At 42.7% G+C, this 16,132-nt stretch overlaps 1 protein-coding gene across 1 annotated transcript in view; it reads right to left on the bottom strand.

The window, feature by feature from the left end:
• Positions 1-11,789, bottom strand: part of LOC147618752 (30-kDa cleavage and polyadenylation specificity factor 30-like) — an 86,394-nt gene extending 74,605 nt beyond the window's left edge. Inside the window, exons 1-2 of the mRNA XM_086773797.1 lie at positions 11,134-11,789; positions 9,898-10,407 (exon numbers count right to left, since the gene is read on the bottom strand). Of these exons, the coding sequence (XP_086629923.1) occupies positions 9,898-10,407; positions 11,134-11,507 (884 nt within the window). The 5' untranslated portion in view covers positions 11,508-11,789. The remainder of the gene's footprint in view (positions 1-9,897; positions 10,408-11,133) is intronic.
• Positions 11,790-16,132: the final 4,343 nt, after the last annotated feature.

Here is a 16,132-nt window from a genome sequence, read left to right as displayed (position 1 = left end):
TCCTGATAGGCATAACCTATTGGAAGAAGAGTTCTTGCGCATCAAGAGCCTCCCTCGAAAGTGAAAGAGGTGCAACAAAAATGCGACGAAAGTAATCATGGCAAGCATCTGCAAGCTGTGTTTTTGTGCAAGTCCAAGTACCATATGTTCTTTTGACTCTTGCAATGCATTGTTTTGTCTAGAAGCATGCAGGCCTTTAAAAAAGATTTTGACAAGCAACCTTTATCAAGTAATGGCTTTTGCTTCGCCCTAGTTTGCCATTTATTAAGCATACGTTCATCATTATTCAACTCTCTAGAATGGCTGATTTCAATGTATTCTTGTATTACAATTTTTGCTTGTTCAATTTCTCTTCTATTCTCTCCCATGGACCACCTGTCATAGTCCTATATCACAGCTTGCATTTGATGTATAAAGCTGAACCAAGCGAAATCTATATCCTCTTGCATGTGCGCAAGAAGAGGATGTGCAATTGTTCGTACCAAATCAGTGAAAAGAGCATGAGACAAATAACTGTTATTAATCATAAGTAGGCTTTTATGAGGTAAGGGACAATCATTGTCAGCCATGCCAAAGTACAAACCAAGCCATACCGGCAAATGATCAAAGAGACGCAATGTATGATCAATCCATATCTTACATGTGTATGCATCATATTGAGCAGCATTTAGAGGGTACCATCTATCCAAACGTGCCCAGTAATGCAAAATAGCATTATGATGAAAAGTATAACCCTTTGAATGTGGCATGAGCTGTGTCCACAAATCACATGCATCCAAGGAAGTCGTTGTCTGCGTCCAATCTTGCCTTTCAGAGGACATCATATGAGAGCGGTGAGAGGTGTTATCATGAAAGTAAGGCAAGTTATTGAAATCCCCTGTAATGAAAGCATTTGAAATCCATGGGTATGCGTGTAAGGAGCGCCACATCTCAGCTCTATATGCCGAAGTCTACGTCCAATCTTGCCTTTCAAAGGACATCATATGAGAGCGGTGAGAGGTGTTATCATGAAAGTCAGGCGAGTTATTGAAATCCCTTGTAATGAAAGCATTTGAAATTGTTGGAATATAGATCAGCTCCAAAGGGTCTACATACACCTTTTCATGCTTGTACTAGTCATTTTATAAGACCCTCAATTTGCATATTTTAGCAGATATTATTTGGGATTTTTCTACCATTTTTTAGGCATTTTATAGCATTTTTATGCTACACAACAACTGTCGGCCTACCACAGCTGGCAACCAGCTCATAGGAGGGATATATAAGGGCGCACACCCTTCCCCTCAGTTTTCATCTCATTCTTGCATATTTGCTGGAGGTCATTGGCTGTAGAGACAGTCTCTTATGCTTGTAAGCACCTACGGGCTTCCTTCATGCTCATTTTCAGCAATAATCAACTGTTTCCAGCCTTCTACAGTTTGTGCTTTGGGCCTACAACCTATGTTTGATCTTTCTTTCATGATATCGGAGCCAAATGCTGATCTACAGGTAAGGAATTGCTGTGTTTTTCATGATATCGGAGCCAAATGCTGATCTACAGGTAAGGAATTGCTGTGTTTTTTCTGATTGGAGCAGAGGCTTCATCAATTTGCTGCGTTTCCTACATTGCATCTGTGCTGTTGGACTGCTGCGTTTTTGCTGTTGGAGGCTGAAGCTCTCTTCTAGGTGCTGAGGACAGGGTTCCTGAGAGATTTTCTTTCTCTATTTCTCTTTTACCACCATCCGTCCCTTTCTTCTTTCTCTCCTCTTGTTATGCACAGCTTGAGAGGCGGCTATTTGCTGTTTTTTTACAGCTCTCTTTCTTCAAATAAGGTTTCTAGTCAGAGGACATGGCTTCAGGAGATTTCTCTACTGCTCCTCCTCCTCCCATTGATACTCCAGCTCCTTCATTGCCTGGATCCCTTGCTCCCACTCTCCAGGTGGTTCTTCTTCCCAATCTTTCTTCTTTGAGTTTTGCTCATCCAAGTCTTGCTTCCACCCCTTTGTTGCCTCTGACAAGGGCAAAGGCAAAGGCGGAAAAGGGACCTCCAACAACAACAACAACAACAAAAAAAAAAGGCGAAGGCAAGGGTAAACATAATTCAAAGGAGTCCAAGAACAAAAGCAATGAATGTGATTACTGTGGCAAGACAGGTCATTCTGAGGCTCACTGCTTTGCTCGTCATGATGACTCTCGAGCAGCCAAAGCCAAGTATAAAGCCCAGGATGCTTCCAAAGCATCTGACAAGACAACACCAAAGACAAGGGCAAGGGCAAAGTTTCAATGGAGGGATCTGCCAAGGTTGCATACATGGCAGTCACAGTTTCATCCACTTCTTCACAGGATTCACTCCTTGTGATCACAACCATGACTTCTCCAGAAGAGGTCAATGACACACCTGACAGAAAGGGGCAATCAGAGCAGTGTAATAAAAGTCTTGAATCGCGAAAAGGCATTCCCTATCAAACTAGCAATGGCTTTTGCATCATGGGTCTGCGAGTGAATGGGAACGATAGTGGTGCTTCTACCTGTTAGCACATTCATCCCCAGTTTCTACTCACTTTTGGTGCCCATTTGGTCCCTTTTGTATGGCCCTTGATTGTGGGCTGGCCACCCCTTTTTCTCCTATTTTTTTGGAATTTTTCCCAGCCTTTTTGGTATTTTACCAGTCAGCCAACATACATGCTCCAGTCGGCCAGTATTAGCATCCCCAGTCTCCCACATCTCTCACACTAACTCACATATTCATCAACTTTTCTCCCCCTTGATGGCTTTGGTTTCTGAGGAAGATACTTTGTTGTGGCATTCTTGCTTCGGTCATCCATTCTCAGCAGGTTGTCAGTAGACTACCTCATCTCAGGTCTCTTTCACACATATGCTCATCCTGCATGATGGGCAAGCATCATCGAGATGCAATTCTAGAGGAGGCCACTCATCGAGCAACCTGTAGACTGAGATCTTGCTGGACCCATGGAGGTTGAGTCTCTTGGAGGGGCTCAATATTTTCTTCTTCTTGTGGATGATTTCACTCGCAAAGTCTAGATATGTTTTCTGGCTCGCAAGTCAGATGCTTTTGCCAGTTTCAGGACTTGGATCGCAAATCAGTCTTGGGGTACAATTTCTTTTCTGGAGACTATAATGGTGGCGAGTTTATACCGTTTGGTAACTTCCTTGCGTCAAAGGGCATTCACCGACAGACCACAATTCCTTACACTCCTCAACACAATGGAGTTGTGGCCCGGACCGTAAAAGAGATGGCTCGTTCTTTGTTGCATCATGCAGGTCTCCCTCCTAATTTTTGGGGTGAAGCTATGGCTACCTCAGTTTATCTCATTAATCGCTCTCACAAAAGCGATTTAGGGGATGACTCCGGAGGAGGCTTACAGGACACAAGCCTTATGTTTCTCATCTACGTGTTTTCGGTTGTGTTACTTATGTGCATGTCCCAGATTAGAAGAGGACCTCACTCGCACCGAAGTCAAAGAGGATGATCTTCACAGGCTACATGTAGTCTCAGATCCAAAGGAACCGCTTCTGGGATCCAGAGGTTGATGACATCATCATTTCTTGGGATACTCGGTTTGATGAGAGCTTGTTTGGCATCAACTCCTCTCCACCTGATGCATCTTCCGACTTTCTGGATGATCCGTTCCCGACCGATGTTAGTGATCTTCTACCACTTCCACCTCTAGCTTCTCCTCCTACTACAACTCCAGTGCCGACTGCTACTCTACAGGCCCCCATTCTTGTTGCACCAGCTTCTCCAGCTCCCAATCCCTCTTCGAGTCTTGCTTTGACTTGGGGATTACCCCCACCAGTGCTTACTTCATCACCTCTCCCAACAGCATCGAATGAGTCCTCTACTGCAGCTGGATCTTCTTCTTCTTCTTCATGCTTTGAGTGCAAAGCCCGCCTTGTTGCACGAGGATATGCTCAAAAGGCAGGTGAAGACTTTGATGAGACATTTGCTCCTACACCTAGGTATACCACCATCAGGATTGTGTTGGCTCTGGCTACACACTTCACATGGCCCGTGTTCCAGATGGATGTCAAATCCGCTTTTCTAAATGGAAATTTAGAGGAAGTTTATATTGAGCAACCTCCTAGTTTTGTGATTCAGGGACAGGACACCCATGTGTATCTTCTGAAGAAGGCTCTTTATGGTCTCAAACAAGCACCCCGTGCCTGGTATCAGAAGATTGATGCCTTCTTGTTATCTCTTGGCTTTGAGAGGGCATATGCCGACAACAATCTCTATGTGCTTCTTTCTAATGGGGATATTTGTGTCATTGTTTTGTATGTTGATGACCTCATCCTTTCTCGCTCAGATACTGAGTTGGCCACTCAGGTTCAGTCCAAGCTTTCAACGACATTTGAGATCAACAAAAGTATGTGAAGAAGCTGCTCTCACTTTATGGATTGTCCGATTGCACACCTCCTCTTGTCCCATGACAAGTTATCCAAAGAGGATGATACACCCTTGGTGGATTCCACAGAGTACCGACAGATTGTTGGATCCTTGCTTTACCTTGCCAACACCCGTCCAGATATCTCCTATGCTATGAGTGTTCTCAGCCAGTTCTCATCAGCCACTCGCAGGTCTAATTGGCAGGCAGCCTTGAGAGTTCTTCGTTATCTTCGAGGCACTTCAAATTATGGCATCACCTATTCCAATGGTGCTAATTTGGTTGGTTTCACAGATTCCGATTAGGCAGGCTGCATTGATGCTCGAAGGTCTACATCTGGATATTGCTTCATGCTTTGTCCAAGATTGGTTTCTTGGAAGTCTCAAAAGCAGAGGATTGTTTCTACTTCTTCCACTGAGGCTGAGTATAAATCCTACCTTCTCTCCTCCACAGAGGCACTTCGGATTCATCAGATTCTGGAGCATCTGTGTTGTGCCGACACTTCCCTAGTTACCATCTTCTAGGATTCTCAGAGTGCTATGGCTCTAGCTCAAAATCCTGTGATACGGGGGCAATTCAAGCATATTGAAGTGTATTGTCATTTTTTGTACGTGACTGGATCGAGTTGGGGCTTCTTCGGCTGGCCTATTGTTCTACCAAGGACAATGTGGCTGATCTCTTTACCAAACCACTTCCGAGAGCGAGATGTTACTTCAGCATGTTGGTATTGGACCACCCCTCAACGCTGAAGAGGAGGTGTTGGAATATATATCATCTCCAGAGGGTCTACATACACCTTTTCATGCTTGTACCTGGTCATTTTATCAGACCCTAAATTTGCATATTTTAGCACATATTATTTGGGATTTTTCTACCATTTTTTAGGCATTTTATAGCATTTTTATTCTACAAGACAGTTATCGACTTGCTACACTTGGCTGACCAGTTCATAGGAGGGATATATAAGGGTGCACACCCTTCCCCTCAGTTTTCATCTCATTCTTGCATATCTACTCAAGGTCATTGGCTCTAGAGACAGTCTCACCTATGGGCTTCCCTCGTGCTCATTTTTAGCAATAATCAACTATTTCCAGCCTTCTACAGTTTGTGCTTTGGGCCTACAACCTGTGTCTGCTCTTTCTTTCAAAAATCCATGGGTATACGCGTAAGAAGCGCCACATCTCAGCTCTATATGCCAAAGTTTGCGATGCATAAACACTCGCAAATTCATTCAACTCTCCAACAATTATACATTGTACCACAAGCCAACGACCACTCGGATCATTGTAGGCTAATACACGCTTAAATCATGCTTAACCATTATGAGGGCGCCAAAAAAAGCATGAGTTCTTGCATAGAAGATTTGATATCCAGAGAAGACTCCTTGTCTTCCAGCAAATGCTGATTATGTTCTTGCAAAATATTGTAAGTAAAGCACCTGATTAGTAGACATATTTACAATGCAAGTAATGTAGAGGCTACACCTCAACTTGCATGGCAACCTCACTAGTCAAGTCACCATGCAAAGAACGTTCTGCAGTTTGAACATCAACCACATTTTTGTGCATCGAATTTTCTGCATCATGTGTGAAGAAAGAATCACCTCTGACTACGACTGCCCACATCCTTCCTACTCCTGTAATATTGCCTAAAGTGTCAGGCACCAGGGTAGTCGAAGCAGATGTAGAATCTCCCTCTCTCTAGTTACGAGACACCAAAGGCCTCTATCTAGGAGTTATTGTTTTTTTGGGAGTCTTATCATGCATGAGAATCAGGTTTGCCTTTGTCTCACATTCCTTGCATGAGAACCTGTCAAGGCAACTTTTTCTTTTCCTTTATCCAAACTTGCATGCTATAAATGATTTACATTCTTCCCCTTTTGAGTTTGTACAATGGCATAGGATAAGCTTGAGGAGAAGGCATGGTTGTAGCACATGGCCGCAATAAAAGCGGCGGACATTCTTATTGCATATGTCCAAACTTTTTACAAGCAAAGCAAGAGCCTTCAAAATTTTCCATTTAAGCTTGAAGAAAACTTCCTATGTCAATATGCCTTGCATTTCAACATCCATTGCTACCCTATCAGGGGTTTGTTTGTATCCCAAAGGATACAGAATCCATTCACACTGCCAGAAGATCTGGGAAGGCATACAACCTTTCTAGCGATTCAAACAAAAAAGGCAATGCAGGGCACATATAAATCGGGAGATCCACCACTTCCACCCATACACGGCACTTGTGTTCAGCATTTGTTTATACTTGGATTCAATGAGAATCACCTCATAAAAACCTTTTGCTCCCTTCCACAAAACATTCACCAAGCATGGCTTTTATCCATTGACCAACATCTACCACAGTAGGCATTTTACCAGGGAAAAAAGGAATTACCGCTTTCTTAGATAGCCTCGTTACAGGGTCAAAGAGAACATAACCACGGATTTTCAAACAAAAATCCGGCATTGGCGCATCCCATGCTTGTCGGATATATGCAAAACCTTCCTCGAGTGTCGCAAAACTACTGCAATTCGGTATTGTCACAACGGAAAGGCTACGAATCAAAATGCAATTGTCTGCGTTTGGGATCAACAAACAATTCCCTTCTATGGTAAGTAGCTACAAATTGGGCCATGAAGGAAGAGAGCGGAAAAACACAGGCAAAAGATACAAGAAACACAAAAGAGAACAAGACACAGACACGCAGAACTGAAAGAGAAGATGAGGGCAGAAGCAAAGAAGAAGAGGAGAGGGGAAAAGCAAAGAGGAAAAAAGAAGTAAAGGAGAAGGCAAACAATTAAATAGAGTCGAAGAAGCGAGCGCGCACGCGCGCACACACAGTTGCACGCCGAAGAAAGGAGGGCACAGCACAAAAGGGTCGAAGAAGGTGCTCGAACCATAGTTACCGCGGAACGGCGTTCCGCCTTCCTGGAACACCGGAACGCCGGTCTGGAAGATGCCGCGTGCCTGAAACGCGCAATCGGAGCGCGGAACGCCCAGGAAACTCGCAACGTGGCGGAATGTTTCCCGGAACGCCGGAACGTAGGGCGGAACACGCATTCCGAGCGTTCCGGTCTGACTGTCTCTGCGCGGCGATGGCTGCGGCGGCGGCGACGTGTTTTGTTGCTGCTGCGGCTGTTTTTTTGCCATTTGCTGAAGCCTGAGTGCTCTCCCCTTTCTTGAGTTGCAACTTGCTCTCCCCTACCACTCCACCCTTCCTCTTGGCTGCCCCACACTCTTTGTTCCACCTTGAGGCTTGGCTGCCCCACACTCTCCCTACCTCCTCTTGGCACCTTTGTTCCACCTTGAGGCTTGGCTGACATGTCATATGACGTGGCGTTCCCCGACGTTCCCGATCCGCTCCCGTTCCCGTTCCCGCTCCTGTTCTGGAATCCGACGTTCCCGGAACGTTCCCGTTCCGCGGTAACTATGACTCGAACAGTAAAGAGAAACAAGAGGCTGGATAAGCGAACAGCAGGTGCAGGCGGCAGGCGGCCGGCGCTGCAGAGGCAGCAACGGGCGGTAGGAGGCAGGCAGCAGCAGGCAGCAGGCGGCACTCAGACCACACAAATCACACTCACATAAGCCACACACACACACACACACACACACACACACACACACAAAGAGTTGCAGCGCGTTGCATCAGCAGTTGAGACCAGCGTTCAACTCATCCTATGAACTCACAGTCTGAGTGATCGTCTAGATTTCCTAAGGTCACTTGTTTCCTGGATTCTTGATACCTCAACCTTTACAATCACCTCTTGGAACCCCTGATTTTACAGATCAACCTCATTCTCATTGATAAGATCTTCTCAGAGCTTAAAGAAAATTAGTGTAAGCAACTAGTTGCCTAGCCAAAAGTCGATTTCAATAATTGTGGATTAAACTCTGAATAAACACCATCATCTGACAAATTTCTAAATTGATAATTATTCTTATTTCTGTGAATCCTAGGAAGTCACCAGGTCAGCCTCTAGATTGCCATTGACCTTCAACAGCTTAGTGCATTAAGCATGTCTAATTCTCTCTGCTGGAGAACATCCTTAAATTTTACAACATCAAAATTCTGATCCCCTTGTCCACCTGAAACATCGAAAGTCTTGTGGAAATGGTCCTTCCAACGACTGCAAAATCAAGAGCTTGTTGTGTCCACTAGTATAGCTGCATCATCATTGTTTCTTACTCTGTTTAAGGACTGGCAGAGTATTTTTCAAAGTCCCTTGGGCCTTCAATGCCTGCACATTTGCATTAGATGACAAAACTGTCAGTACTGCAGAATGGCACCCAAATATTTGTTAATCCAACCATGATCGCTTTCACTACACAGAGGAAAGAGGAGATTAAATAGAAGCCTGAAGGGAGAAAATGGCCCCCAATTAAAGCCCAAAGGACGTAGGGCTGGTCAACCAGCCAGCTTCATGACCACATGCCTGTTCAAACCCTCAAGCGACTGCCACGACTTGCTTGCTTGCAGCTTGTGCCTTTCTTGGGCCCCTGGAAAGTGATGCAATTTAGGATCTCCCTAACCATAGCATCAGCTTGTTTCACCCTAGTCGGTCTGTCCTCTGCAATTTGAGGGCATCTAATCTTCAAAACACACACAGCAGGCACCAACCACATAACCGCAACATATAAGAAGTCATGAATTGTTCAGACACCATCTTTGATCTGTTGACAAGCCAGGTGGTTATTGAAAATGTTTTGTCTCCACTGCTTTCTGTCCACATGAGCACTAATCCTCTTCCAGTTTTAAGAGGTGCAGATAATTGCTGAAGGGCAAAAACCCCAACTTCACCTTCTGTTGTTATCATGCAAGCACTATCACTAACAGCCTGAGCAGTAAAGCCTCAATTAATGAAAATGCCAATAGCTTGTGTTATTGTTGTTCTTGTTGAATGCCATAAAAATAAGATAAACTAGTTCATATCACCCATGAGACCAAAAAAAAAAGTGATGGCTCATTATGCATTAAATACACACAAGAAGGTACTTTAGAGGAATTTCCATGGCATAATTGCAACTTTTCGATGAGCAGCAAATCTCCCCAAATATTACAGTTAGAACAGTTAAATAGCCATGTCTTTCAGTGCCATCATGCCTACTTGAGCTCCACAATGCCTTCACGTACAACAAAGCACATCTTAAAATCATTCCTAATACTCTCACAGTCAGCATGCAACTCAGCAATGGAATTCTAGCATGATAAGGTCAGATAATATGATAGCAATTTGGAACCAAATTTGAAGGATTAAGAGTAGGTAGCTCAGGAACATTATACACCCCTTCACTGAGAGTGTTTTATACTTCCTCATATACATGCACCTCAACTCTAAAGTTCCAATAATAGTCTTTACATATAGGAATTGAGAGCCAGTCTTCTCTACTATACAACAATTCAACTCTTTCTTTGATACTTTCTTCAAGCTTTGAGAAGGAGTTACTGGCACACTGCAAACCCGGCTGTGCAAACACATCAGACTTTCCTATGTAATAACAGATGTCCAATAAAATCACCTTGAGTATCCCTGAGGAAGCGGAGAAGATGCAGACACATGGGCCTGGCTTGCAGGGCCATTAGCCACCATCTGTTGCCATAAAGGTTGTGCTTGATTTTGCCCCAACTCTGTTTGCTGTTGCTCTGATCCCGGAAGGTGTTGCTGCATTGGCAGCGGCGGTAGAGGGAGAGGTGGAGGTGGAGGTGGTGGCGGAAGTTGCGCCTCCTGCTGATGCTGCTGTTGTACTTCTTGCAGTGGCATCTGCTGCAATGGCTGCACATTCTGAACATCTTCTCCACCTGCAGCTGGTCGGGGTGGAGGGGGAGCTGATGGTAGGAGTTGAGCTGCTTCTTGAAAACCATTGAAGCCTTGCCTTTGGGTGGTATGTCTTCCATACTGCCGGCTGTTGGTGGCTGTGGCACGCAATTGAATCTTTTGTAAGGTCTCCTCAAGCGGTGGAAAGGGACCAGGAAGCTTCACATGTTTATACCTGCACTCAGGTCCATTTGGGCAAAACCCCATCTTATACCTGCCAAAAAAAGGCCAGCACCAGCTGTCAGCAGCACAACCAATAATTTATTTGCAACTTTCATACTACCAAAACCTTCTAAACCCATAATCCAATGTCTTTAGTAATTCACAACATAGACAACAGCATCCCTACTCATCAGCGACGCTTGTAGGTACAAGCGTATAATGCTGACACAAATCATGATCCATCCCAATACTAACATCCTTGTACTGTACAGGACTCGCATCATTGACGGCCAATAGTATGTGCAGGGTTTAGGCATAAACCTATAGTATTCCAATCTTTATTGTTGTGCTAATATGCTAGAGCATCCCTACTCACATAATCAGGCAATTAAAAGTAGGTAGAGAGCTAAGGGATAAACGCATGGCCATCTTAGTAATCACATCCTTGCAGATAAACCACCAGTGACATGCACCAATTGTGCTGGGTGGACTGTTATGTGACTACTCATACAGATGCAAGGGTTTTATGTGCGGATGGTTAGCTTGCAGCCCACCCTTCACAAAGGTCTTGAGTTCGAACCCTGACACAAGTGGTACTTCCACCAAAGACAGAGATGTGCATTGATTTCTTTGCACATGAGACATACATACATATTACATAGCATGTTTTGTAAACACATCAAGCATACCCCAGAGCACAGCATCCAGGATGGACAGTCCACCTTCTCCTACATGTCAAATAATCTATTTTTTCAAAGTAAGGTATGACACAACTTACATGTTGCACTCCTTGATATCCTCGAAGGTATGCTTGTAGACACAGTCAGGTTCATGGCACTCCCCATACTTAGAGAAAAACCGGCAAACTGGCATGCGGCTTCGGTCCAACTGGTGCAAAAAGCCACAAGCATCTCCTTTCATGCAGAGTCCCCTCAGCCAATGCCGGCAGACAGTTTGCCTATAGTTCCTTCTACCTGCTTGCACAGTCCCTGATGCATGGCCAACCCCATTGGATGCCCCCACGCCCGCTGCAGCCACCGTAGAAATAACCTGCCCTCCTGGAGCAGTGATGGGAGGGGCCACATTTCCTGTAACTGCGGTGTCAAGCCCCCCTTCGAAATCGAAGCTGAAACCGCCATCTGCATCCTCCATGAGGCTAAGGTTAGGGTTAGAAAAAAAGGTTAGCCCCGAGCTACGAGCACAGCTCCCATCTGCTGAGAAAAGCTCCTGGTTTGTTTCCCCTTGTCGTACCACAATTTCAGTACGCCGGCACGCAACTCACCTTGTGCCAAAAGTCCAACAAGAGCAGAACCAGACCTAACAGCAGATGCCAGGTAGACCAGCTCGTCAGCAAAGAACAGCTCTTCTTCCTGGGAACAGGGTCGATTTGCCTTCAATACGTTTTGAACTCCATTGTCAATTTTTACCATGTCATATATTTTTATCACATCATCAGATATTATTCAATTCATGTCAACCCTGTTAACCATGGGCGTAAGGTCCAAAAGCGATCAAAAGGGATGTTGTAATGAATTCTTCCATATCATATTTTTCTTGTAATTATTCCTTATGTTTATTATTAGTTGAGCACTATGGAGGGATGCACTATGGAGGGATATGGAGGGATGTACTGTGCATGGGAGTGATGATGTGAACAAGGGGTGAGCTGGCACTAAAAGTATAGAGATGTGCCACGTTCTTTGGATTGTGAGAGGAAGCCCAGACTAATCCCCAAAGGTAAGTAAGTTCAAAGTTTTTCGAAAAGCTTCAAACTTCTCTCGTGAGAGAGCCTTCATGAATAAATCTACTATGTTGTCTTGTATTGACACATAAGCCAAGCCAATTTTCCCTATGGAGCATCTCTCCTTGATATAATGATAATGCACCTTAATGTGCTTTGTGCAAGCATGAAAAACTGGATTCCTTGCAATTGCCATAGGGCTATGACTGACAGTAAAGGTGGTAGTGGCTAACGACTCGCCAATACCCAAATCAACAATAAGGCGTCTGAGTTAAACACACTCAATTATAGCTGTAAACATTGCCCTGTACTCAGCTTCATAGAGCTAGAAGTGGCCACAGTGGGTTGCTTTTTATTGAACCATGATATACATGAATCACCAAGGCAAAAGCAAAACCACTTGTGTGTCATAACATCCAGCCCAGTTTGAGTCTGTAAATGAGTGCAGCTATGATTTATCTCCCTTGGGATAAAACAATCCAAAGTACTTGGTGCCCTTTAGGTAATGGACTACCCGTTGATAAATTGCCAATGCTTTATGCCTGGGCTATGCATAAATCTGCTCAATACATATTGAATGTCAAGTCTAGAGTTACATAAGAAGATAAGGTATCCAACAGCTTCTTGATACATGCTAGCATCAAAAGGGTCACCTACATCTTCAAGACTAAGTCACAAACCAGGTTCCATTGGTGTAGCAACATGCTTGCAATCTCCAAGATTGAACCTCTTCAACAATGCCTCTATGTATTGTGTCTATAGCATAACAACGCCATCATTATGTTGCCAAAACTCAATGCCCAAAAATAGTGCAACAGGCCAAGATTTGACATTTCAAAAGACCTCTGTAAATCAGCTCTATAAAAGCTAAAGTATGATCATCATCGGGGCCTTGAGCAGCATGTCATCAATGTATAGCACGATGACCAAAAATTCATCTTCAGTTCTCTTAATGTAGAGGGTATTGTCTCAGTAGGACTGCTACAAAAACCTTGTGCAATCAAGTATGTGTGTATCTTCTCACACCATGCTCTGGGAGCCTGCTTGACCATACAAAGCTTTTTCCAATCTACTTTTGATTCTTGACCTTTCTAAACAAAACCACGAGGTTAAGATACATAGACATCCTCATGTGAATCTCCATTTAAAAAATCACTTTTGATGACTAATTGATGTACATTCCAATCTTGTGCTACAAATGCAATCATACTTTGCATGGTAGTCATACGACATTTGGGTGTAAATACACCATAGTCAATGCCTTTTTCCTATGCATAACCCTTTCCTACTCATACATGTGGGTGTAAACGTTTCACCATAGTCAATGCCTTTTTCCTATGCATAACCCTTTGCAATAAGCCTTGCTTTATATCACTTGACGCTACCATCAGCTTTACATTTAAGCTTATAAACCAATTTTGTGCCAATGGCCTTCTTGCCACCATGAGCAAATCAAACAACTCCCAGGTACCATTTTTTAGTAAAGCATCATATTCATATTACATAGCACTCATCCATTGTTTTGATTCATTTTCTTCATCCAAGGCAATAAGAGCATGACCTATATCAACATGAGATGCATGATGAGAATCTGCACGTGTTCAGCTAGGCAAAGGAGTGGCCAATTTGTTGTCACATAGTGTTTATACCACCATTTTGGCATACTTTTTGACTCCTCAATTTCCCTTCTTTCCTCATCAACTACATCATCCACATTTGCCTCATCAATAGATTGATCTATGGGCTAAAAAACATGCTAATTTTTAACCTATATGGGATAATTTTCAACATCCCTTTGATTACCCAAATGCTCTACATCAATGTCTTACATTTATTGAACAATGGAAGGAGAGTGTCGAACATACATTTTAATTGTTTTTTACACGAAAGTAAGGGCTGAATTGTATCTTCCACATACACAACATCTCTACTCACAAGAATCCACTTGGTAGCAGGATGATAGAGACTGTAACCTTTACTTTCCGAGCTATACCCCACAAAAATACATTTAATAGCCTTACCGTCAAGCTTGCTACAAATTTTCTCAGACACAACTACATAAGCAAGACAACAAAAAATGTGTAAGTGAGCCAAAGAGGGCTTTCTACCATTCCAAGCTTTAAAAGGCATAATTGTATGCAAAGCCTTTGTAGGATACCTGTTCAAAACACATGTTACACACATAACTGCATCTAGCCAGAAACCATGAGGTGACTCCTAACTTTTGACTATGCAACGTGCCATCTTCATGAGAGACTTGTTTTGTGTTCAGCTACACCATTTTGCTGAGGTGTATAGGCCATAGTACATTGGTGTTTCATCCCATGACCATGTATGTATGAAACTCCATAGATATATATTCCCCTTCTCGATCAGTATATGCAGGGTACCAATCTTACATGTAGAAACATTTTCGACCATAGCAATGAAGTGCTTAAAGCACATAAAAACCTTTGATTTATGTTTCAATGGACAAACCCAGGTATGTATGGAATAATCATCAATGAATGTGATAAAATAGAGGTAGCCCCCAATAGATGGTGTCCTCATATGACCACATACATCATTGTGTATAAGCTATAATTTTTGGATAACTCTAATTGAACCATCTTTGGGAAATCATGCTCGTTGCATTTTTCCAAGATACAACCCTCACAAAACGAACATGTTTGATAGGGAATTCAAGGTGTGGTAGGTCAGACACCATGTCATGCTTATGTAAATGCAGTAAACTACCAAAGTTCAAGTGACCAAAGCATGCATGCCACAACTTAGCATCACCTATTACCTTTGTGACAGAAACTATACACACATCATACTTTTATCTTTTATTTACATCTAGCTTGTAAAAGATTCTAAGATAAAGTACAAGAAGAACCAATTATATTACCATTCACTATGATTATGAATACTACATCGCTCATCCACAAACTAAACCACTAATCTAGCCTTAGTAATGGCAGAGACAGATAATAAGTTCTTCTTGATCCCTGGTACATATAATACATCTAAGAGCATGATTGTTCCACTATTTGTAGTAGTGAACAATTTTACCAACTCCTTTTACATGATATGAGGAGTTGTTTGCACATGTAACAGTGTTTCCCTATGGAGCAGATTTAAGTGACGAGAATAAACTGTGATGAGAAGTAATGTGCTTACTAGCATCGCTACCAAAATACCAAACATGTATAGAGCCATGCATACATCCTTATGCGAAGGGTTAAAACTGCATTGCACAATAAAAGCTCAATCATCATGTGCATAGTTTATAAGTAGATTCTTTGTTTTCTACATTACATTCTAACGCATCAGCTATAACCATACCTGAGTCTTTCTTTTTTGTCTTCTCCAACCGCTTCCTGCACTCATTAATGTAGTGACGAGGTTTCATGTGATGAAGTAGGTTTGGGTGCACATATACATGGGGAATGGGACCTAGGCACTTGGGCTTAGGGACATTTATTTACATGTGTACTTTTGGGGGCCTTGGGCTATATTAGGCATAGGGCTTATGGACATTGTATCCTTTTGATGATATTCACTCTATAGACATTCATGTCTTCTTGGTGCTCATGCCCAAGCTTTCATGGCCTTCTTGGCTATTATCCTAGGATGGTGACCCACACCCATGTTGTCACTCCATGTTTTAAGTGGCCAACCCTAGTCTCTTGCATTGGTATCAGAGCTCTTGGCTTAGATCCTTGCTTAGGAATGATTAATAATAATCATTTTCGGATTACTGTTAATCCAATTTTTTGAAATTCATTTTCTTAATCTTAATTAGTGTTAATCATTTTTAAAATTAATTTTTACACAATTTTTAAATTTGCTAATTTCTTGTTTGACAAGATTAGTAATGAAATTTATGTTAATCATTTTTAAATTTGTATTAAACATTATTTTCAAAACCCTAATCCACTTTACTATTTGATTTCTTGAACTTTTTGATCTTGATTTTTTTATTTTCAAAATTAGGGTTTACAGAGATTTTAGCAACCAATATTGAGGGTTTTATTACATTATCTTGCTTAGA

This window comes from Cibotium barometz, chromosome 34 (assembly GCF_041138505.1).
Source record: "Cibotium barometz isolate CiBa-2024 chromosome 34, ASM4113850v1, whole genome shotgun sequence".
NCBI lineage: Eukaryota > Viridiplantae > Streptophyta > Polypodiopsida > Cyatheales > Cibotiaceae > Cibotium > Cibotium barometz.
The sequence above is the reverse complement of the archived record's forward strand: the minus strand, read 5'-3'. Positions and strand labels throughout refer to the sequence as shown.